The sequence below is a fragment of the Falco naumanni genome, chromosome 6 (assembly GCF_017639655.2).
Source record: "Falco naumanni isolate bFalNau1 chromosome 6, bFalNau1.pat, whole genome shotgun sequence".
Taxonomy (NCBI): domain Eukaryota; kingdom Metazoa; phylum Chordata; class Aves; order Falconiformes; family Falconidae; genus Falco; species Falco naumanni.
The window spans coordinates 18,476,971-18,502,236 of NC_054059.1; the positions used below are offsets into that span (position 1 = coordinate 18,476,971).

Genomic DNA, 25,266 nt, shown 5'->3' on the forward strand with positions numbered 1-25,266 from the left:
AAGCCCTCTTTATCCTCACAAATACACCACATCTGTATCTGATTTTTAGATTGGGTTCTTAAAATGGATGTGGTGAAGAAGAGCCTTTATAGCTTTTTTTGCCTGGCGTGAACACGGTCTAACTAGTTACAGAAGCAAGGAATTGCAAATGGGACTATATGGAAGTTCAGCCAAGGCAGTACTCAGAGCACTGAAAACTAACTCTGGCAAAGACCTTGGAACTTCTTCAGTGCTATCTCCAGTACAGTAAATCTAAAAGTATTTATGAAGCATTTACTTTAGGACAGTGCAGCTCATGGTTTGTATTCTAATCCCTGTTAAATATTAGAGCAGTACAGGACATCTTGTGAAAAATACACGTTAGTCTTGTTATCTTTCTTAGAGGATAAATTCACATATTTCATGTATAAAAAGTAATACTAATATATGATGCAGATAAACATGATAATATAGATTTTCAGAAAAACACTAATGAAATAGAATCTTGGGCCTTTTGAAGTATTTTAATACATAATAACTTTAAATAAAAAGGTCATAAAATGAAGTATGCAATGTATTAATTTACATAAGCTTCATGACTCTATTTTCAGGCTGCTTTAAGAGAAAGCAAAAAGAAACCTACTTTTACAAACATGATGTATTCCTTAATACATAATAACGGAAAATTATTTTTTAAATAATATATGAGAATTATGTCATTCTATGAAATACTCTTGTTTTGACACATGAAAAAGATAAAAAACTTTCTAAAGAGAAAAACATTTGTACAGAAGGTCCTGCTGAGAGCTTACTTATTTATACCTCATTGTTAATTTGAAAAAGCAGTACTTGATAATCACTTTTCGATTAATAGTCCCTTTTTAATGGGTTGCAAAGGAATGAGTAGTGAATATTCATGCACAGGAACACAGTAAGTCTTACCCTGAGCCTCTGAACTTGACAGCCTTGTTTCTCCGTCATTTTCAGAAAGTGACTGAAGTTTGACTCATCAAGCAGGAGATACACTGCAATCCCTCTAGCAGATGCCTCCACAATTTCTCTAAAAATATCTACATCTGTAAACATATCCATAACAATGGCAATGACCTGAATAAAACAGAAAAGACAAATTATTTTATTGTATAAACACATAAATAAAACTCTTAACTGAAAGTCACACCGGGCAGCCAACACTAAAATTTTTTTACACATCAAAAAGTTCTACTATTTTCCATGTGGTACCATTTAACCCAGAAGGCTTTACAAGACCACTGGATCTTCTTTTTGAGAAGTCAGATGATTGCTTGTGTGGCATCTGTCAGAAGTACCAAAATCAACCAAAAAAAAGTTGTGTTGTGGGTGTGTGTAGTGATTGGTTATACAAGGAAAAGGAAATCCAGTGGAAGAGAAAAGAAGGGGAAACAGTCATATAAAAACAGTGGGGGAAAAAAACCCCAATCACAATATAACTGCAGTGTGCATGAAAAAAAAATATCAGAAAATGTTTCTGTGTAAGGAGCTTCTTCATCCTTCATCACCTCTAAAGCTAAATGGCTCAAGTCCTTGAAGGAGTCAAGGAAAAAGCTCCTTGAAGGAGCTGGAAAAGCTGATGACTTCAGGACCCATACTGATTCAGCATTCTTACTGGGATGAAACTTCTTCAGCTGGTGAGAGCTCGGCTCAAGAAGATTAGAGTGCTGAACATGAGCTACTAATGCCCTTTGATCTACAGAGATAAAGTAAGTGTTTCTGATCTTAGGGGCAGGTGTAAGAGGATGGGACCAGTTGCTTTCCAGTGATGCCCAGCCACAGGACAAAGGGCAACGGGCACAAACTGCAACACATGAAGTTCCATCTGAATATAAGGAAAAAATTCTATACTTTGAGGGTGACAGAGCCCTGGAACAGGCTGCCCAGAGATGTTGTGGAGTCTCCTTCTCTGGAGGCATTCAAAACCCACCTGGACACAATCCTGTGCAACCTGCTCTGGGTGACCCTGCTTTAGCAGGGGGTTGAGCTAGATGATCTCCAGAGGTCCCTTCTGACCCTGACCGTTCTGTGATTGGGGAAAACAATGTCCTGCTAATGGTATTTTGGAGATGATATACTACTGACATATCATTACCAATTTGGCAAGAACTAATACTGAAGCATTAGAGGGAATAACAGAGGAAGAATGGGTATGTCTGTAACTTTTAAAGATGATTTTTTTATCCACTAGAGTCTTCATGAAAAGTTCCAATGAGATGTCTCTGAGGCAAATTCAAAGCAAATAAAAGCCTTTCACAAGTATCAGAGCAGGCTTGATAGTGAGCATGCTTTTACCATTTTCACTAATTCTTGAACTACTTGTACCTCAACTTTAATGGTGTCGTTTTTAAGTTAGTCATTCCAGAACTCAAAACATTTACCTCACAAATTTGGTAAATGCTGTCGCACACAGCCCGGTAGAAGTTATGTCTCCATCAGTTGTCTGAATTACCTTTTTGAATCCTGCCTGCTGAGAACTAAAAGACTCACTTACTTTGAACACGTACTTAAAACAGTAAAAATATGAATGAGAGCTGACTTACAAAAAGTAAAATAACAATGTTATTAGGAAAGCTAAATAGACAGCTCCTGAAGTAGTAAAAATGAAAGGACTTGGCCTTACCACAACATGTCACCTGGCAATAAAAAAGACTCTTTACAAATCCATCAGTCAAAGAGGAACTGAATAGCACAAAATAATTAAATTCTTTCAAAAACCTTAGGTAATATGCCCATGCAATACCTCATTCATTTTATTGACTTTCTGAAAATAGAACCTGAATGTGATTTTTACCAGTACAAATTATATTTCTTTATCTAAATTTGAAAGGAAAGACTGAAAACCACAAAAGTTTATCTTGACTCGAACAACCTCATCACTTTCAGACTGCACCTTCTGCTTGGTCTTTTTTCTGAGATACACAACATTAACTGAACATAGCAACCCTATTTACTCATCTGTCTTGTTTCACTTATGTCTGAGCAGAAATCTGCCAAGACAGATCAAGTATGTTAGGTAAAAAGACCAAAGAAGAAAGACTCTCCTTAAATAATTCTGTTTCATTACTTGTGTCCCCTCCCTCTGAACTCCCTCATTTCTTCTTAACCTTTCCTTTTCTTCAGGTCTTTTAGAAATAGGTGCTCATTACATTCAAGGAACTATTTAAATGTAAGAGAGAAATCCTGAATGGATTAATTAGCATACACTGACATGAACATATGAAATATTCAAAATCAATAGTAGAGCCTTCAAAAATCTTTCTAACATTTTCCTATGGCGGATACCTAAGATGCTAATTTGTTTGCATCATCTGTGGTTGCAAAGACTAATATACTGGAAATACACAGAAAAGAAAAAAACAAGAATAAGTAATAAGACCTGAAAACCAATGCTGACTAGAATGGACATATCTATTTTAATGAAGAGAGGAGGAGAGAAATAAATACATAAGCAAGCAGGCCAGTACATTGGTGGCATGAGAGGGATGCATGTGCGCTACTATGCAGATATTTTGTAACTTGGAAATGAACAGGGAAACTCTTTGTCTTCACTAGTAGAACTGTTCTTAAACCATTTAGATTACTTATTTTGGAGTTAATTCTGCAAAGCATCAAAACACTTCCAGAGTTGGAACAAGAATTACATTTTGGGACCTAAAGCTTGTGCTAGCTGGAAAATCCTCACGAGATTTAAGGACATATATGCAAAGCCACATTCATCATCTGACAACCAACTGGACATCCATTTTTGCATTCCCTGGAAACCAAAGATGACTTTTGTTTTATGCCCTCATTAGCCTGCCCATTCACTCTTACCAACGCTCAATTAATCTAGTCAACACAAACATAATTAGGCTCAATTGTTGGAAGAAGAAGAGTGCCAAATTTGAACAATGCATATGATATACATTCATAACTGAAAAGTAATTTACAATGGACAATTTCTGTATAGTGATTTCTATGTCAGACCAGTTGTTTGATCATAAACTATAGATTTTGGTGCAGAAAGAGTAGATTCCATAAATTTCATAAATATTCTGGTTTTTAAATGTATTAAACTCCCTTTAATATTTTGGAGTGTGTGGTGTGTACGGTGTGTGCGCAGGGTACATTTCTCTATACATTTGCGTGCTTTGCAGCAGAAGGGAGTATTGAGCTTGGGGAAAAAAATAAACAATATGGTGTTCAGGGTCCCAAGGCTTAATTAAGGAGACCAAGACTAGGAAGTTACTTCAAAAGAGGTATTCTATACTGTGTATCTACCTTTAATGAAAGCTGTAACAACAGCTACAGGATTAGTCGCTTGCTGCATCACTATGGAAGGGAAGATTTCACTACCGGGTTTTTACATTTGTTTTTGCAATTGCAGAGGCAATTTTCACCCTGATACTTGTAAGAAGAAGTCATATGACAGTGAAATCCAGCAAGGAAGAAAAAATTATACAATTCAAATTGTAGAAAATAGGTCAGAAAATTGCCTATTCCACAAATTCTGTGTCCTTTGGGCATAATACCACCATCCTCTGTGAAGAAACTCCCCCAAAGACAGCTTCCTTATAAACTGCCATTTTCTTTCCAAAGCATATTTGTTTTCCAAAATGCAGAGGTCTTTTCAAAAGCAAGCACCAATGCTTTTATAGGAAATATAAAGGCCATCCAACCATGCAGGGGACACTGGATGGGTGCAGCAGTTTTCTGCTGAAAGCACCAGAATTCTGGGAGAACTTTCCAAACCTTGAGAAACTGATTATCACCCTGACCAAAAATGACACTCAGTTGAGAATAACTTAGCATTTTTAACTTTCAGGGAGGAGAAAGTAGTGGCGGAGCTGGTACTTGCTGTGCATAATATCACACAATACTGATACTATGCACAGCAAGAGTGAATTATCACCACCTGATTTCGTATTAGATAGAAGAGCTTATTTCAGTGATCAACTTAAAGTGAAGACTGCAGAAATCAATTTTTATACTAGTCTCCTTCCCCTCAAATTAAACTTAAATAATCTTAGATTATAGTTACTAATCTTTTCATCTTACCTACCAATTCTTTTTTTAAAGTGGTGAATGTTTTTTAAGGTTAAAATTTGGTTTCAATGGCATCCTTACAGAAGGAGAAAATCTGCTGCAGTCAATAAGCACAAAATTGCTCCTAACAAAGCTGATAGTTTTATTAATTTAAATGAAGGCACCAGTAGAGTTATATTCTATTATTCTTAGAGCTAACTTGACACTAAGACTATGGTTTGCAATAGAAAAGTAAAGCTTCACATATTACTTTTTAACATTTTAGAAACATTTAAGTACAGAAAAGTAAAATTTTGTTGAATAGCACTATTTTTATGCAACTATTTTAAACCACATATTTTTTTGGTAAGCTGATGTATTTTACTGAATTTGCACAGTATAGAGTAAAGTAGCATTTTAAAACTCATTATCTCTATCAGATCATTTTAATACAAAGTTCTTTTAATACTTAAAAGGTTTTTAATAATCTCCAGGTTCAGGATATTACTCACTCCTACATAAAATACTAGTCACAAGATTCATGACAGACACACAACACACAGATTTTTGAAGGTCACAAATGAACAGCTATAGATGAAATATCCTGCAAAATTATTCATGTTCTTGCAAAACAGGAGCTTAAGTACATGATATCACATCACACTGGATATTATGAGACTGTAAATGGAGGCTGATGCTCAGTTTTGTTGATCTATCATGTCACAGGGCCAGCTGTTGCTCCAAGGATTTACTAGTTTGGGCCCATTCACATGCATATTGGCTTAAACCGTTCTCACCTTCAGAAACTGATGCTGTTCAAAGACATATATAGAAAGAAGTTGCCAATCCCAACAATACAAATACATCTATCACTAAACATATCCTGAGCTTGTCCAGGGGAGGGCCACCAAGATGTTCAGGGCTGGAGAACTTGCCCTGCAAAGAATATATGAAGGAGCTGGGTTTGTTCAGCGCAGAGCAAAGGTGCCTCTGGAATGTTATTCCATTCCCCTTTAACACAACAGTGGCTTTAGGGAATCTTGCAGTATTCCCCCAGTGCTTTACAGGAAGCGTCTCAAGAAGATGAAGCCAGGTTCTTCAGAGTGGTGGCAAGTCAAGAGTCAATGGTCAAACAGAAACAGGAGCAGTTCTAACTGGATATAGGTACAAACAGAGTCTTGTTTGTTTTGTGTTTCTTATAAATAAAGAATACTGAGATGTAAAGGAGTTCTGGTAAGAATTTTGGTAAGAAAAATCAATGGATTTTAATCTTCATAGCTCAGTTTCAGGACATCAAAATCAACCCTGTTAATGGGTATGTACTGAAATTAAAGCATAGATGTAAATAAAGGCCTTTAGTGCTCATGCTCTGCAAGTCTATTTTGTGAACTACTGACAGTTTCATTATCCCAGTATCTTTGCTCCTCTCACAAGCATTAATTATAATTCTTTAAGAGATATCATGCAGAGTGAGCCATTTAACACCTCCTTTGCTATAAAGAGTAAAAAAGAGGAATTAAAGCAACTGCTTCCTTAGGTCAGGCTTTACTAAAGAGACACCTACCATTGTATCAACAACCTCGTAGGGAATAATGCTACAGACCTACCCTACGCTGCAGCAGTCTTGACTTCCTGTACCCACGCGAGGCTTACTGGGGGCATGCTATGGCAAAAGTCCATATCGCTGTGCAGTCCTTGTGAACGCCACCACCCTTCCTCACCCCCAAACCAAAGAACCACATTTCAGATAGAGATGTTAACTCTCTTTTTGTTGACCTTTTCCACCGCACTCCAGGCAATTTGCATTTCACAGATCTCTGTTTTGGAGAGAATCTTCTTGAGGCACAGGCTCGGTGCTATCCAAATCTGGCCCTTCTCAGAGATCAGGCAGGTCATGACACTTGCAACAGTGCAGAAAGAAGACCTGGTACTGCATACCTTGCTGTTAGCAACAGGAGGCAGGCAGCAAATTGACTGGGTGGGTTTCAGGCACCATAAAAGAGACAAATTTTGTGATCAATGCCGTCAGCATTCCCACTAGTAAGCTATATTATTGTGGGGTTTTTTTTAACTATGTTACACTGTTGTTTATGGTTGAGGGTCTAGATCCAGTTTATGCTTGCTGCAATTCATATTAGCAGCACCCCAATAAATCATCTGATAACCTTACCTTCTGGCACTGTTGCTAGCACCAGAGTGCTTCTAAGATGATAGCTCATTAATTTTGTCTGAATTTTCAAAATTGAACGCAGCCCTGAAATGCCTTGCACAATACATCCTTCCATTGCAAAACATACTTTAAAACCATTGTGAGTTGCACCAGAATATCTCAGGTCACCTTTGGGCCGGCTGAATTGCTGAGGTCTCACATAACAAATGTAGCAGAACAGAAGTCTTGAAATAAAGTGAAGAACTCCTCTGTAAACAGAGCCTAGATACACTAATAAAAATAGTAATCAAACATTGAGTGTGATCCACTCTCCTACAATTTCTGTGGTAACGTAATGGCACAAAGACTGAGATGATTTACACTTACATAACTTCTGTGAAGTTAATGTCACCCTTGTAGTATATTATCACCAACACTGGCTCCCTGAGATCATATTTAATTTATTTAACTTGGCTCTGCATTCAGAGAGCAATAGACCATAACCATACAGTGTACTTTGAAATGTTCTTCCATTATTACATTCTTTAAAAGCAATTTAATTAACTACAGGGTGAAGTCTGGCATTTCACTACAACAGGCAGCTACACTACCTCAGAACCAGCTCTCCTAACCCTCACTATCCTCCTCCTCCTGCTCCAAAACATTTCCACCATCAATTTTGTGGATACAAAAAGTGTGCGCCTCAAAATTGAACATGTCTTCTATTCTGATCACCAAGCCTCAGTTTATCATGTCACATACCACCTACACAACATAAGCATTTTAAAGTGAAAACTAAATTTAAATAGAATAAAAATTAACTTTGACATGTACATTAGCAGTCTACCTCAACATCTTCTCTCTGTAACAGGATGTTAGACATGCTCAACTTCAACAAAAATCCATAAGAGTCACTGTCCAGAAAACAAAAAAGTAAGCTAAAATTCTATAAATTTCCTGCAATACTATATAGAAAACCAATGCAAACTATTCTCAGAAAACTGTGAATGCAGCCAATCACATAAAGCACTGTACAAATAGTTACGTGTGTTAGCTGTGTAGCTCACATGGCAAAGCCTCATCTGTTCTGCCCAAGAAACATGTAAGGTGTGTGAACTTTCTAGCTATTGGTAATGGGGGAAAATGTTCTGATTCTGGTAGCAAAGAATGATGTAGCAGTAAAAACTGCAGCTCTGAAGAATTACATGATTTAACTTTGAGATACACTGGGAAGATGATTTTTTTCAACTTTTGTGCAGATTTCCATGTCTCTAAAAAATCAGATCAGAAGATCAGGATTAGCTCTTCTACAAATGAAACTAAAACCAACACAGAAGAAAAGTTCTCTGAAGTGCAGCTAAGCTTTTTTTTCTGAAAAGTGAATGTACAGTATCCTTCTGCATTGCCTTTCAGAAAGCTATTGCAGGCTGAGCTAGCAAGTCAGACATGTGCCATCCTAAAATGACACCTTCGGTGTTACCTTTTCAATTCACTCAACTGGGAATTTTACAGGTATCCTGCAAAATGTACAGGATTTTGCTACAGGATAACGAGCTACATTAATTCTGTTAATGTGATCTGTATCTCTGGGTTTGGCAGTTGTTATTCTGCCTGAAGGATTAGCAAGAACTCGGCTTGAGCTGACCAAATTACATGAGACACCACCTCACTCTGGCTGGCAGCAGAGGTGGTAATTCCTCTGAAGCTTTACTTCCGCACATGCAGAATTGAGTTTCAGCAAGCCACAGAGACGAGAGGAAGGAAAAGGATATTCTGAGGACTCTTTGTGGGGACTTTCCAAGAAGCATTTATAAACCTAACCCTTGGAAGAAAGGATCTGCAAAGAAATAGCTGCTGCCCAGTGACTGGCACACCATGCACAAGAAAAGATTTATCTAAATCTGCAAAGAACTCTTAAGCGTGATTAAAGCAACAGGCATTCACAATGCTCAATTTTAACACTTTCCTTTCTGCTTGGAATGCTCTGATCAATCACTAAACTGCTTTTGGTATTTCATAAGCAAGCTGTGTTCTGTCACTGCAAACAGAAGTGGGCAGAGGTCCTACAGAGAAGCCTTAAGGCAGCATGGAAAATCCTTGGCATGGTGGAGGGAAAGTGTTTGGGAGCTTACTCTGTCCTTTCTTCTTTTGCCATTGATGTTGTTGCTCTGTTCTCACTGCCATGTGGGCTGCAGCTGGTTGGGTAGCAGGACTTTAATATTTGTATTTAGCTCTTCAGAATGTTATTCAGTTGTTATTTTGGGAAGCTGCCAAGCTTTTCCTAAGGAAAGCAAACAGAAAGGAAATGCCAGGATTTCTGACGGCCTACGACTCAGCTATACCAAAATGGAAATTCATGACAAAAATAAAAGGTAGTTCTCTAGCCACTGGCTTTCTCTATTATGAATTTCAAAGACTTGCTGCTTAAGAAATAATTTTTTTAATGAAAAGATTATTAATAGCCTTAATATGTGGATTCTCTCTGGATCCCTTAATATTTAGGGAATGTTCAGGCTACTTGAATTAAAATTACAATGTTTTACTTCTTTATTTTAAATCTGTTTGTAAGTAGAAGTACTCATTTATTCATGTGTGCGTTACTTAGTGACTGCCCAAAACCAAACAATGTGCAACCATGTGATAAGCATTCATTATTTTTTTTAACGTGTTAATAGTAATTGGAACTAAACTGTTAACAAATCTTACTTTTTGATCTGCTGTGCAGGACTGAAAATCTCGTACGACAGCCTCAGAGACCAGTCTCAGTTTTGAGACTTCTGCCAAATAACTGGAGTACTAGTAAGAGCAGTAGATGCTCCTGGCTAGCTTCTACTTGGCCAAAGGGAAGTATGCGCTGAGCACTGCATGGGTGAGGACTCTGTCAATACTTGAAAGTATGAACAGCTGCCATAAATCACCATACACAGCTAAGAACATGGGAAAAGGCTACCTCAAACTCGGGTGTAGGGGGGTGGCAGTGGACGCAAAGGGACAAAAACATTTTAAAAAAACGTACTGAAATTGTCCATTCAAATTGCTCATGCTTACAAATATTCTTCGTGCCAAAGTGAACTAGACTCAACACCCACACTTCTGAGGGCTCTTACTGAGACTTCTTTCCAGAAATCTTAAAATAATTTGCTGCTTATCAAGGAGTCAAAGTAGATGTCTGAGATTTCAGCTAAACTAGGTAACAGTTCCTGAAAAACCATTTGGTTTTGCCACCTTTAAGAGTACATTTTGGTGGGGTTTCTCAGACTGGTAATGGAATGAAGTTCAGAGTCAGTCTGCCTTCCCACTGCTCCACTCAGTTTCCTCAAGTATCCTGTATAAACATATTGTCAACAGTGAACCCCACTTCCTGAGTGTTTACATACTGAAAAACAGTAGACAATGTATAGAGAACCACAATATTAATGAACACTTACAGGCTGTGGACTTTAAACTCTAAAAACAAGCAACATTTCTTTAAAGTAGACAACTTTGTTGGCATTTGTTAATTAGACACTTGGAAACAATGAGATTCTCTTAGTCAAAGGCAGATTTATAGGAAGAAGAGATGATTCAGACCTACTTTTGTAGACTGGGAAGAATAATTTTGCTTTTAAGTTTGTTTATGCAAGAGCTGTGCACTGTTTGTCATCTTTGGGACCTTAATAGTAAACACATTTCTGAAATGAAATGAAATTGAACGGGAAGAGCTGAATATCTAATACTCTTATTTTATACATAAACGACATATTTTAAATATCCTGCACAGGATTCAATGCTGCTGCTAGTATATATATTTTTTCAGACAAAAAAAAAATTTGCAATAAAACATAACTATATTGTTCAATTGCATAATACTGCCTTGAAAACCCCTGCTGATACTTAGAGGAATGAATACGTACTACTGATCCCTTGAGAACTTAAGGAAAGAATCAAAAAAAAAAGGTTGGGACTTAAGACAGAGGTGGAAACAGTGCTTCCACAGCAGACCCTGTAAAATAATGGAGGTAGATGAAAATAAGTATTTCAAAAGCAGGAAACACTTAGTTTCTATGTTTCTAAGCACATGAAGATTTTGTCGATTCCAAGTCAGCACACAAATCTGATGCATTTAAGAGTTGTTTATGATTCAGAAAGATGTAATTTCGAATGCCTACATGCAGTATGTTACACACAGCTCACATGGATGGTCTATCAAACACTTTTCATGTGTGGAAAAATTAAAACATAACAGTTGTGGAGGACTTGTAATGCATGTACTGGTAAGTCCACAAGCCTTATACTTAGATGACCTTGCAGCAAGTAACAGACCTTCATTACAATATTATTATTTTCTAACATAAAAGACATTACATCCAAAAGAAAACAAATCTATTTCAGATGGCAGTGCCCAATTAAAAAAAATAATTAAATTACCAGATTTCAAATGACCAATGAGCATGACCTGATTATACTTAATTCTGAGAAAAAAATCCTAATTATATCATTAGCTGTTGGAAGTTAGTCCTTTACAGACACTCAAAACTTCTAAGATGGATTTAATAATCCTAACAAACACTACTGGCAAAATTGTCTCAGGGATAAATGTAGAAGAAAAAGACTAATAAAAAATTAAAGTCCCTGCAGAAAACATTGTTAGATGTCCACAGAACCACAAAAGAGACAACAACCCATTCTGGTTAAAAACTTCTCCTCATATCTGCTGGAAAGAAAACACAGCAAGGTACACACAGTCCAGGAGGTTCTTACAAAGCATTGATGCTAACTTTTTGACACAGGTGGTGGAGAAGCCAACAGGACAAGGTGTGCTGCTGGACCTTGTACACACAAACAAAAGACGGGTTGGGAATGTGAAGGTTGGGGTCAGCCTTGGCTGCAGTGACCATGAGATGATGGAGTTCAGGATTCTGCATGGAGGAAGCAGGGCAATGAGTAAGATTGCAACCCTGGACTTCCAGAAAGCTGAATTGGCGTCTTCAAGGACCTTCTCAGAGGAATCCCATGGGCTAGGGCTCTAGAAGGTAGCAGGGTCCAGGAGAGATGGCTAACATTCAAGCATCACTTCCTTCAAGATCAAGATAGGTGCATCCCTCTGAGTGAGTAATCAAGCAAAGAGGGCAGGAGGCCTGCATGGGTGAGCAAGGAGCTTCTGGCAAAACTCAAACAGAACAAGGAAGTTTATGGAATGTGGAAAAAGGGACAGGCCACTTGGGAGGAATATAGAAACATTGTCAGAACATGCAGAGATGCAAGGAGGAAGGGTAAGGTCTAAATCTGATGATGGATGTCAAGGACAACAAGACAGGCTTCCTCAAGTACATCAGTAAGTAAAGGAAGACTGGGGGAAATGTGGGCCTGCTGCTGAATGAGGTGGGTGATGAAGGACACAGAAAAGGCAGAGTTACTGCGTGCCTTTTCAGCTTCAGTCTTTACTGCCAAAGCTGGCCCTCAAATTTCCCAGACCCTGGAGGCAAGAGAGGAAGTCTGGAGAAAAGATGACTTTCCCTTGGTTGAGGAGGATCACGTTAAGACATCCATGGGCCCTGACGGGATGCATCCCCAAGTGCTGAGGGAGCTGCCAGATGGTATTGCCAAGCCACTCTCCATCATCTCTGAAAGGTCACAGAGGACAGGAGAGGGGCCTGAGGACTGCAGGAAAGCCAGTGTCACTCCAGTCTTCAAAAAGGGCAAGAAGGAGCATCCAGGAAAATACAGGCCAGTCAGCCTCACCTCCATTCCTGGGAAGATGATGGAACAGCTTTTCCTAGACGTCATCTTGCAGCATGTACAGGAAAAAGTTATCAGGAATAGTCAACATGGATTCATCAAGGGGAAATCATGCCTGACCAACATGGCAGCCTTCTACAGTGGAACGACTGGCTGGGTAGATGAGGGGAGAGCAGTGGATGTTGTTGTCCCTTACAGGTAAGCTCAGGAAGTGTGGGTGAGATGAGTGGACAGCGAGGTGGATTGAGAACTGGCAGAACGGCAGAGCTCAGAGGGTTGTGATCAGCAGCACAGAGTCTAACTGGAGGCCTGTAGCTCACGGTGTTCCCCAGGGGTCAGTACTGGGTCCAGTCCTGTCAACTTGTTCATCAGCGACCTGGATGAAGGGACAGAGTGTCCCCTCAGCACGTTTGCTGGTGATACAGAACTGGGAGCAGTGGCTGAGACCCCAGCAGGCTGCGCTGCCATTCAGCGAGACCTGGACAAGCTGGGGAGCTGGGCGGAGAGGGACCTCATGGAGTTCAGCAAAGGCAAGTGGAGGGTCCTGCCCCTGGGCAGGAATAGCCCCACGCACCAGTACAGGCTGGGGCTGGCCTGCTGGGAGGCAGCTCTGCAGAGAAGGACCTGGGAGTTCTGGTGGACAGCAAGGTGACCATGAGCCAGCAGTGTGCCCTGGTGGCGAAGAAGGCCAGTGGGTCCCTGGGGTACATTAGGAGGACTGTGGCCAGCAGGTGGAGGGAGGTGATCCTGCCCCTTTACTCTGTCCCGGTGAGGCAGCATCTGGGGTGCTGTGGCCAGTGCTGGGCTCCTCAGCTCAAGAGAGACTGGGAACTGCTGAGGAAGGTCCAGTGGAGGGTTACAAAGATGCTTAGGGGACTGGAGCATCTCCCTGATGAGGAAAGGCTGAGAGAGCTGGGCCTGTTCAGCCTGGAGAAGACAAGACTGAGAGGGGACCTTACCAATGTCTACAAATGTCCTAAGGGCGAATTTCAAAAGGATGGGGCCAGGCTCTTTTAAGTACTGCCAAGTGACAGGACAGGGGGCAACGCACACAAACTGCAACACGTGAAGTTCCATCTGAACATGAGGAAAAACTCTTCTTTGAGGGTGACAGAGCACTGGAACAGGCTGCCCAGAGATAATGTGGAGTCTCCTTCTCTGGTGACATTCAAAACCCACCTGGATGTGACTGTGCAACCTGCTCCAGGTGAACCTGCTTTAGCAGGGGGTTGGGCTAGATGATCTCCAGAGGTCCTTTCCAACCCTGACCAGTCTGTGCTTCTGTGAATCCTGGTATAGCAAAGGTAACAACGAAGTGGAGAAAGCAGTCCTCAACAGAGTGCCCACTTAATCTTTGGAAAGAAGTGCAATAATCTCCTTGTTTTATAAGGGTAAGAATGAATGTTACAGTCCATTGCAATACAGTAATATTTGTTAGAACAACTGCCATTGCCAGACCTGGACAGTTTACACCTAAGACAGTGAAGGAATTCCCTGCTCTGTTGTTGGTCATTTTTAATTAAAATTTTGAGTATCAGGGGTATAACGCTTTTGCCCAATATTAAAAAAACAGCTTGATGACCAAGTTCTTTGCTCAGCCAGACTTCTGAAAGGAAAACCAACACAAGAGTTAATGAATACAGAAATAAAGGCTAATTATATATTTAGGGAAGTGGGAAAAACCCATCTTTTCAAATATTGCTTATTTCATCCTTTCTCAAGATTACAGCTTTTGTATTGAGCTTCATACCCGTGATTAAGAGTCATAACAGACACATGAGATAAGCATACTTAAGGACTGGTTAATGACCGGATGTTTAAAGCAGTTGTCCTGTGAAAATATTCTGATTGCCTGTGAGTATTTTTAGCAGCCTGTAGGACTCAATGACATTACAGGTCTCCATATTGCTGTCACAAAAGTAAAAGCAAAACCACTAAAATGTACAGGTTATTATGGCCTATTTCTGTTACTCCTTCCTCCCTTCTCTCACTGCCTTCTCCTTCCTTCCTTCTCTACCTCTCTCCTCCCGTTTCCCTCTCACCCTTCACTCCCTTAATTCTTTCTTTCTCCCTTCCTGTTCCTTCTTCCCTCCTTCAAGAACTTCAAAGTTAGTTAAATCTGAGACTCAGAAGAAAATCTGGTTTTGGATACTGAACGTGGCCTTAAAATGAGTTCCTACATATTTTATGCAAACTTTAATACACATCACATTTTACTGCACATTTTATGACCAAATTGTTGTAATATTCACGATAAAGCTTTTGCTTCCTGCTACAGATGCTATTTACTTCACTGCCACTAATTTCAAACCCTATAGGTGTACTTAATTCCATTTAAGGAGTTCAAATCAGGCAGTAATATGGTTACGGTAAACCAGAAAAATAGAGAGTCCAGGCTGTTTATAATTACTGGTCACAGGTCAGTGATGGGTCAGTATGAAGGAAAGCCAACAATTCTCCTGTATAAATAGAAGAGGATGGATAATGAGAAGTTTACCTAGGGTTCAACTCTGACAAATTCTCTGTTCATCTTACATATGTCCTACAATTTTTTCCAGTTCAGCTACATGACATAATAAAATGCATTTATAAATAAAAATATCATGCCTGGACGAATACCTGTAGTAACATTTATGTTGCTAAAAAAAAAAGGAACAGCAATGACATAAGATTAATATTCTGCAATATGTATTACAGACATAAGGTATGTCTGCATATGGCACATAATTACATCTGAACAGCAGGTAAACGCAGTCAGATGATTTGAACTATTTATTTTTTTAAACATGGTGCCACTTGAGCAGGAACATTCCCTGATACTTGGGAGAAGCAGATTATACCACCTGCTTATAGAGCAGCTACAGTTAATGGTGCAACATGTTGCTAATGACTGTGCGCTGGCAGGCTGCATTTCAATTTCACCTATTTTAAAGACAGGCTGTGAAACTAATTAATTAATTATTGTCTGCAAAGCATGTTGAGATTGTCAGGTGAAATCCATTATCCTGGCATGCTAGATTATTTATTACAGATTAGACGAAAAAGGAAAAAATAATTGCAGACTAGTCTGAAAGCATCAGCAGAATGTCCTAAAGATAAGAAAAGATTAGTCTACTTCATAACTAATTATGTGCAGCTTTTCAGGAAGAAAACAAATCTAAATTTTTATGCACGTTACCATATGGAGCAATACATCTGAAATAGTAAGGAAGCAATTAAAAATACCCTGCTCAAACCTCCTGTGAAGCAAACTGAAATGAAGCAGATAAGTAACTTTACAATTCTTGTAGACCCCAGTGGAGTGAATACTGAATTGGAACTAAATAAGGTATTAAACAAAATTTAATTCCTGGATCAAGTGCAGCACTTAAAAAAAATAAAAAGAGAGGAATTACAAGTAAAACTATTACTAGTTGGAAGAGCTATGATTTCAGTAGCAATACTATGCTCTAAAATATTGTATTTATAGAAAATTATTTCGATTTTGAAACACTCTAAAAGCTTTTTAAGAGAAACCTGACAGTTTTTATTCAAAAGTGAATCTTCCCGCAGATAGTGAGGCATTTGAGGGAGCAGCAAGTCAATGGATAAGAAAGGAAATTATTAGAAACAAGTTTAAAAATTTAAAAGAAATGTTTCTTTCCTATTTATTTCTGCCAGGTGTTTGCTAAACTGGTCTTGTAGTCTCTATGTGAGCTGAATTTTGAATAACCATCTCTGTCAGACAACAACCATGTATATACAGCTTAAGAATGATCTTGGTGACACTATTTTTTTGTACGTGCAGTTAACATCAGCTTTCACTGATCTGCATACAGCTCCTCAGCAAGGCCCCAGGAAAAGTATTAATCATTTACAATTTGATACTGCAATTATGCAAAATCACAGGAAAGATTATTTGGTCTTTGTGATAAAGTCAGATCAAGTAATCATTATGCTCCATCTTCAATATCTGCTAGTCTTTCCTTTTGAATTTAAAAGTTTATTTTTGATCTTTAAAAGTTAAATCAGTCCTATGCCACTTCCAGGATGCATCTGGGGAGGAGCAGACCCATGGCTGGGCTGCAGGACAGAGTTCTGTGATCCAGATTCCATTGCCACAGGCACTGTCATCCTACCGTCATGGTCTCCTCTTCTCATTTTTCTCATATTCACAAGGATAATGTGAAGCACTCATTCATAAATGAATAAAATGAACAGTTACTCAAATAACTGAGTTACCAGTGTGCAAGTAACTGAACCCTTTATACTCAACTGAGCTAGTGACCAACATGGCAAGTTAGTAGGGTTTTATTAATGGGTAGAAGAGAAACATGTTATCACGTCTTCCATTGTACAACTTCATGTATGTGAGATCACTCCTCTTTATACAAAATATTCCTCCTGACATGCCCTACATGCTGGTTCACACCCACTCCACCCCCATTTGGGTAATGATAATCAGAGATCTAATCATGAAGCATGCTGAACACTTGCAAGAAACGCAAAGCTCCCACTGGGGCAAGGGGATTTCTTATAAAACATCACAGCAGGCACCTGGATTTAAAAATAGAGGAAATAGAAAATCAGTCTTGGGGCACCTACTGCAACTCTTCAGTAGCTTTCTTTGAGAGATTCACTGGCTATTAGTGCCGGTGAGACCCTTGCAGCCACAGAATGTTCCTGTGCTGAATAGATGTATACCTCAGGAGTATACATGCTAGCAAATGTGAGGAGTAGAGGGGAAAATTCACTTGTTTTGCCCTTGAAAACAGAACCTGTCTAATCATAAAGAACAAAGGCAGAAACACCACTGACCAAAACATCCACAGACTTACATTAAGCCACATTCTGTTGGAAAAATTTCCTCTTGAAAAATGTGCGATGCATGCTAATAGCTTAATATGCTAGATGAGTTGCTTGAAATAAGGATGGAGATGAGAACCTCCAATATCTCTGTGGAGCGGTGAACATTTTATTCCAAGAACACTCTGTAAAATAACTGAGTTTTGTGCAAACTAGTGCCTTTCAAATAAACGTTTGTTCTTAGGAACAAACTTAGGAAGTACCTCTGATCTCAGGAAACATCTTCCTTTGAGTAAACTTCCCACTCCAAATTCATGGTAATAAGGCTCTCTGTACCCGACTGCTATGCATCCTGTGCATGTATGCATACCTAGAAACCATGCTTTCTGTAGCACAGTGTGTACACATGCATGTAGAGGATTGCACACACATGCACACACGCTGACTGAAAAAGAAATATTCTAGTATTTGCCTCTTTCCTTTAGATAAAAAATTTCAGACCAGCACCATACTGACAAAAGTGTGGGAAAAACTGCATTATTTTCAGATGTAATAACAGGACAGCTTTTATCCTTTTTTCTTGCTCACTCAAAAATGTACGTATCTTTTGTTGTTCTTCAGTCTTTCCTTATAATTCTGAACCTGCTCTCAGGTGTGGTGCAGGCCACACTCACTAGAGAGAGCAGGTGCAGCTGACAGGAAGGAATCTTCCAGGGAGTTTACAATTTTTGGTCAACTGTGGCCAGTAGTTGGTAATTAAAAGATACTCCAGTTTCTTATCAATCGTAAAAAATACAATATACATCTTAATTGACACAGGAACAATTTTTGCAATGAAACAGGAGCCAGGTATGCAACAGGTAAGCCTTTCATGACATTTATGTGGGTGACCAAGCATTTGCTGAAATGCAATCTAAATCAGAAACACTACTTCAAGTGAACAACAAAAAAGGTATTTTCTTGTTTCTCACAGCTGCATACAGGAATACTGTGAGAAAAAAGTAATAGCAAAACATAGTCAGATAATGGGGAAGTGAACAACTGCTTTGTATTTGGATATTACTGAAATGTTTCTGGTTATCTCATGGACAATAACAAGTACACAAAAGTTTGATACAAAATATAGTTTTAAACCACCAGAAGCACCTGAGAGGGTAGATTCCAGTTTGTCTTGCAACTGTATTCACTACCCTTAGTACGTGAGTACCCTTGACTATGTACATGTCTTCACAAATCACTCTAGGCTGTTATCCATATTTCTAGATGAAGAGTCTGTTCTGAAGTAATTTATAAACAAGTCTTCCATATGCTAGACCAATGTTTTTAATCAAAAGACTTTCAGGTTCAGCAAAAATAAAAGGATACAAAGAATAACAATTTTTTTAAAGGATGGAAAAGATCTTTGAATCAATACAAATGCATGACCTAGAAAAGTATGTGAATCTTTCCAAAAAAGCAATTTAGCTAGTTTTAGAAGATATTAATGTAGAAATATATTTTTAATAAACTAATGTTATTTATGGCCTTCCAAAGCATCCATGACATAACTAAAAAAATTAAAACTTACTGAAGTCTGCTACTTCTCTATCATGAAAGTCTTAGAAAAAATACTGAAAAAAATAAGCAGCTTTTACAATTCCTCTTAAATTACTTCCAATAACACTTATATACAGAAAGCTTTTCATATGTAAAGTGCAAACCATTTAGTAAGTGTGGGAATAACATTTTTATTATAATTATTATAATTATTGCATCTATTTTTATCTGGGAAACTGAAAATATATAGGGTGTATATGTGTGTGTGTGCATATGCAAGTCACACTGCTGGGTGTGCAGGGACATTGCAGTCACCCCATTGCTAATTATTTTTGTTACTGTCACATTAATGTGATGCTTTAGGAAGGCAAAAATGCCCTGCTCCTTAGGAATCTCCTCTCTGCACTTGACTGTGCCATGCAAACAGATCCTCGGAGGCTAATGGCCTGTATTTACAAAGATGCTGTGCATCCCAGAGTCCCTCTGAAAGCAACCCCTGCAGCTACACAGCAGCTCAAGCCTCACCTCGCCCTCCAGTCCTGCATTTAAAATTCTCTGCACCTTCTCTTTTGGCTGACTGTCATGTTGAGTGATGAGATACACAAACAGAAAGCTCAGACAGTCTTGGTCTCAGCTTCAAAACGGGTTTCTTCAAGCAAATTCCATCATTTAAAGAAAAGTATACAAAAAAAACAATCTGATCTCCTGAGCAATTATGAATTAGTTACCCAGAAGTGCTGACTGCAGGACTAGCACCCAAGTCTTTTAAGGTCAGATTTATTATTAGTATCAGCTCTTTGAAGATGCAACACTGTCAGCCTCATGCTCTGCAGGGAGTCAGATTTCATTATCATAGTGGTCCCTTCTGGTATCAAAATCTGTGAATCTCTCAGTTTTATCAAACCTCTACTGATTTTGTAGTCTGGAAATGGCTGCAAAGATGAACAGGGAGGGCCCTGAAAACTGGTAACAAATTACAAGTTTTTGAAGGATACAAACATTGATCACAGGTTCCCGTCTACCCAGCTCTTTTTCAAAACAACTTCCAATAAAATCAGATAGAAAATAATCTCTGAAAAGGAAAGCAATGACAGGGCCCATGGAGAGACACGTGAACACAGCATATAAACAAGCAGCAGCGTATAATCAAGAAATAAAGAAGACAGTTTAATACAAAAATTCATATTCATTAACATATCAGAATCACTACTAGTCTTGGCGGGGTGGGGTGGGGGAGATCATGTCTCTGAACGAGCTCAAAACTAAAGCCTTGCTGCCAGCATTTGAGGGGAATAAACCTGGAGCACTGGAAGCCTCACTGGATGCAATGCAGAAGACTCATTCCCTCCAAAATCCCGGGCACAAAGCACCAAAAAGCATGCCTGAAAACGACGAAGCAAGCAAAACCTGCAGATGAATGACTCTCTGAAACACTAAGGAATACCTGCCAACTGGAAAACAAATGAAACATTTAATTTGAGATTTTCTTGGGTTTGTGGTTTTGAGCAAATTTGAGAAAGGAAGGAAAAAGAGGGTATAGTTTATATACATTAAAATCCTTCCCAGACAACCTGCTGACCTTCAAGAGCCAATCATGACTTTGAAATAAATTAAAATGTCCTAAGTGAAATGCCATTCTCAATTTTCATAATGTGTTAACTTAGTTAAATATGTTAATATTTACCATGAAAGATTTTTCACATACATCATATTCATAGGTGTTCTGCATTTCAGCCTGTGTGGTGCAATATTTACTGTGGCAGCTGCTGACAGCAAGCTTTTCAATGAAGTTCCAGAGTGCATGTGTGCATATTTATTGCATATTTATTTATATAAATATTATGTAACCTGCTTATACAGATAATTTGATAATTATTTAATGTCTTTTTTTTCCTTGTTTATAGGTAAAGTGATTTCCCCTACTGGGTGTATAGATTCACCAAGCAGGATGCTTTATATTTTACTGTTTTGGGCTAAAATCCCAGCCAGGCCACACATAAGCAATTTAAAAACAAAACCAGAACAGATCAATGCTTTTACTTACAAGCATTACTGTAATTGCTAAGACCTTTCTTAATAGCTGTTAAAAAACAGATATACCATGATGTGAAAATATAATTCACTATAAGTTTACAGTAACTTGGCACTATATATAGGATTTAGAGTCAATGGAAGACAGTAATTAAAAAAAAAAAAGTACTGTATTGTTTTTGTGTGTTACAATGCTTCCCATAATTCTGAAATTCTCTTCACTAGAGAAATAACTTAAAGCCTGGTCAAAGCAGTTTCTTGCACAATTTCCAAATTTCCAAACAGAAGAATACTTAGTGCAATTACCAGTAACATCTCCACTGTTAGGACAGCAATGCCCTTGACAGGCATTGACAAGGCTTTTGTACTTCTGTGCATTATCACGCATTTTTTTTCCTAAACTTTGTGACACATGTTCAGCCAAGACTGATCAAAGAATCTGCCCAAATTTGGTTTTACTGGGCAAGGAAAACCTGTGCTTAAACCTACGTCTATTTCTTTTTCCATGCATTATAGCATGGATCCCCATACAAACTCTATGAAAACAAGCAGCTTTGACTAAGTTCCATTTGGTTTTTTTAAAACTAGTACCTCTATGTGAACATCAGGGTGAACTGAAATGCAGCCAATAATGTTGTCCTTGCTTCTTTAAATCAAGACAGAGAGATATCTATATTTGGAATTAAAATACCAGAACTTTTTGTTACTCACTCAGTACAGTATTTCCACAACAGATAATGCTATATCACTGTGCTGCCGGAATACTGCAGCCGAGGTACTTTGCTGGAAATCCCCCAATATCTTTACACACCTAGCTTTTTGTGTTCTTTTTAAAGTAATTAAATTCTATGGAAAAAAGTCTCTCAAAGATCATCTTCTAATGCTGATTTCAGATACACTACTCAGCTTTGTAACTTCAATGCCTGCTCTTACAATACTATTATATGTTTTAGAAATTAAATATTTTCCCTTTTCTAAATATCTGTATTTCTGTTACATGTAGTCTAATACCTTGAAAATGGACAGCTAGGTTATGAACAGAGTAACACATTAAACTGAAATGCTTTCTTCTTTCACTTCATAGCTCAAGAAGGACTATGTTGTATAATTAAATGCAGCGAGTCACCTCCTCAGATAGTATAAGCAATGTCACTCCATAGGATTTAGCAGATTATGAAATTCTGATCCCTAGGATTTTTTGAAACACCGCTAACAAAGTTCAAATTAAGCATGTCTATCTGTGTACACACAATCTTGTATCAGCAGTGTCATAACTGTCCATGAAACTATTTCTCACGGTGTTTTTTTATTTTTTTAAATTTAAGAATATGCAGCATTTAAAAAACAAAATACATAAACTATTTTGGACAGTACTACCATAATAACTAAATTCCAGATGTTCACTTCTTACTGTATTTTCTTCCTTTTTGTTTGCTTGCATGCCAGCATGCATGAAAAAGTGCACGTGTGCTTCTAATATGTATTTTGCAACCATTTCAAAAGCTTTAGAGTACAAATTGAGAAACTTCTCTATGGAATCTTCCCTGCCTGTATATGAGCTCAGTAGAGCACGTGTAATGTAGCAGAATATAATGAAGCCTCTATCCCCAGTACAAACTCTTTAAGGTCTGCTAGGAGAGGACTCAGTTACTTTGGTTGAGGCCATTTATATAAAGTTAGAGAAAAAAAATGTTCTTTGATAAGACATTCTATATTGGCAAAACCTATTCTTGTTCTTTATGCATCAACATGATAAATTAGTCTGGCTCTTGAATTTCTTTTTAAGGGACCAGCCTGCCTTCTATAACATTCATATGTGCATCCCTTCCTTTGGGTTAGACTTCTGTGGGACCTGGGCCTGCGCATGCATGATGGGATCAGTAAAGGAGAACTGAGTAGTGGAATAGCATCTGCAGAAGGGAAAGTCTTCCACTGGTTTCAATGCCTTGCTTGGGTTTCAGATATTCAGTTACTCAACACAGGTTTTATTTAGAATAAAAAAAAAATTACTGTTGCATTCTGCTTGGACATATGTTACTCTTGTTTTAGTTGTTCACAGTGGATGCAACCAACTGAAGATACATGCTCATTTAGTACTACAAGTGTTCTGTGGTGTGACTTAAGAGAAAAAGAAATCAGATTCTTAATGATACATGGTCGTATCCCTAGGCATCAACCCTGCAAACACATACGCATGTTAAGTTAATGGAGCCTCTCGTGTACACAAATTAAAAGTATTTAAATCCTCTCAGGATTAGGGATCTAATTTTGTTTGAAGAAGAAAAAGTGTATTCTTTGAGCAGGTATTATATTTTTCCCTCTCTGCCCTTTACTAAATACCTAAAAAATTCTTCTCAAGTTTTATTAGATGTATTGTTAGACAAAATGAGATGAGAATCAGTTGTGTATAAAAGTAATTTTTGTAATTAAATAGCCTATTGTAATTTCTGATACACAAATGTTCTAACTCTAAACTGCATCCTTGCTGCCAAAAACTTCAGTTTATTGCAAAATAAAACAAAGGGTAAATATGAAAGTCCTATTCAGATAATATATCTCCCCTAATACTTAATCTATTAAACCAGGGGTCCTCAAACTACAGCCTGCAGGCCAGATACGGCCCCCCAGGGTCCTCAATCCAGCCCCCGGTATTTACAGAACCCCCCCCGCCGGGGGGTGGGGGGGGAAACCAAGCAGCCGCAGATGACTGCCTGCCACTTCATCCGCGCGCCGGCCCCCTGGTTAAAAAGGTTGAGGACCCCTGTATTAGACCTACAGTTGATAATAAATACCAGAAACCTGCCAATAAAACTGAGTGATTTGACTAGCAATTCAAAAGCATTGCTGTATTTCTAATGTCATGACAGTGTTTTACTACTTCTTACTGGGAGACACAGAACAGGGAAAAGACTCAAATCCTCTATACAAGCACTTGCTTCAGGTGTGCTGACTGGCATCCTCCAGGGCACCCACGTTTCTTTATTGACCTAAGAGGGAGCTCCATTCCCAGATGTCACACCTGGAACTTCATTCAGGGAAGATGCCAAAAGTACCTAGAGCAGGCATAAATGCTCACCTCTGGCTCAGGTGCACAATGAAAGAAGGGAGGGCTGTCCCAGGGGAAGAGCTGGAGTTGGGGGTGAAGTGGGGGGAAGGAAAGAAGATCTACCACTGAAATGTATAGGTTTCTAACCGTATGATAACTATGGTTACTTCAGGGTGTGACAGCAGAATATGCCTGCAGAGGTGACTGCATATTACAGACACCATGCACAACTTTCACGCCTTACTTCCATCCATCTGATACCGATTCTCATGGAGTTACTTTTGATTGACACACAATAGCACAGAGCAGAGCCCAGACAAATCAAACATTGGTCCATCTGCATTTGCCTTAAGCTGTTCCCTCCACATAACACTGTAAGACTTAGAGTAATCCAAAGCTGCCAGCATCCTCATCCTGGGTGCAGACTCCAGAGTGTTATGGTCCCTCAGGAGGTCTAAGCAGCATTTAGTTGCTGCACTGGTTCTAACAGGAAGCCTTCCAGCAACTGAAAGGACTAGCGAAGACCCCTGCTTCTCTGACATGCCTCCTTCCCAATTCCCAAGAACAGCATGTCTTTTTCTTCCTTTTCTTCCTCCGGAAAGCACTTGGAGCCCTGGCTTTGCAAGGCTCTGATGTTTACACAGAAGAGCTTCCTGGCCTCTCAATTGCTTCCTGCAAAGACACCGTTTAACTTCTCTGAACTTCAAGTCAAAGTACTGAGCCTTGGGACAGAAATCCTGATCACAGCACTTCAGATCTGGACTGCACTTCCATCATTAAATTTAACTTATGCATAAGAAATCAAATCATCTGACTAATCAGATTTCTGGCACAAGTGGCTTACTGTCATACAATATGCCCAGAATTCCTGAACAAAATAGATGATGATATTACTGCAATCATATAGTGCATCATTAAATCTATCATAAAATATGATATTACTGGTGATCATATACATAAATGTTATACATATATGTTAAAACAT

The 25,266-nt window shown here is 38.7% G+C and overlaps 1 protein-coding gene across 1 annotated transcript in view; it reads right to left on the bottom strand.

Annotated features, from left to right (window-relative positions):
- FAM83B (family with sequence similarity 83 member B) overlaps positions 1–25,266 on the bottom strand; it is a 50,335-nt gene that overhangs the window by 15,597 nt on the left and 9,472 nt on the right. The window contains exon 2 of the mRNA XM_040599442.1: positions 922–1,086. Coding sequence (XP_040455376.1) covers positions 922–1,086 — 165 coding nt within the window. The remainder of the gene's footprint in view (positions 1–921; positions 1,087–25,266) is intronic.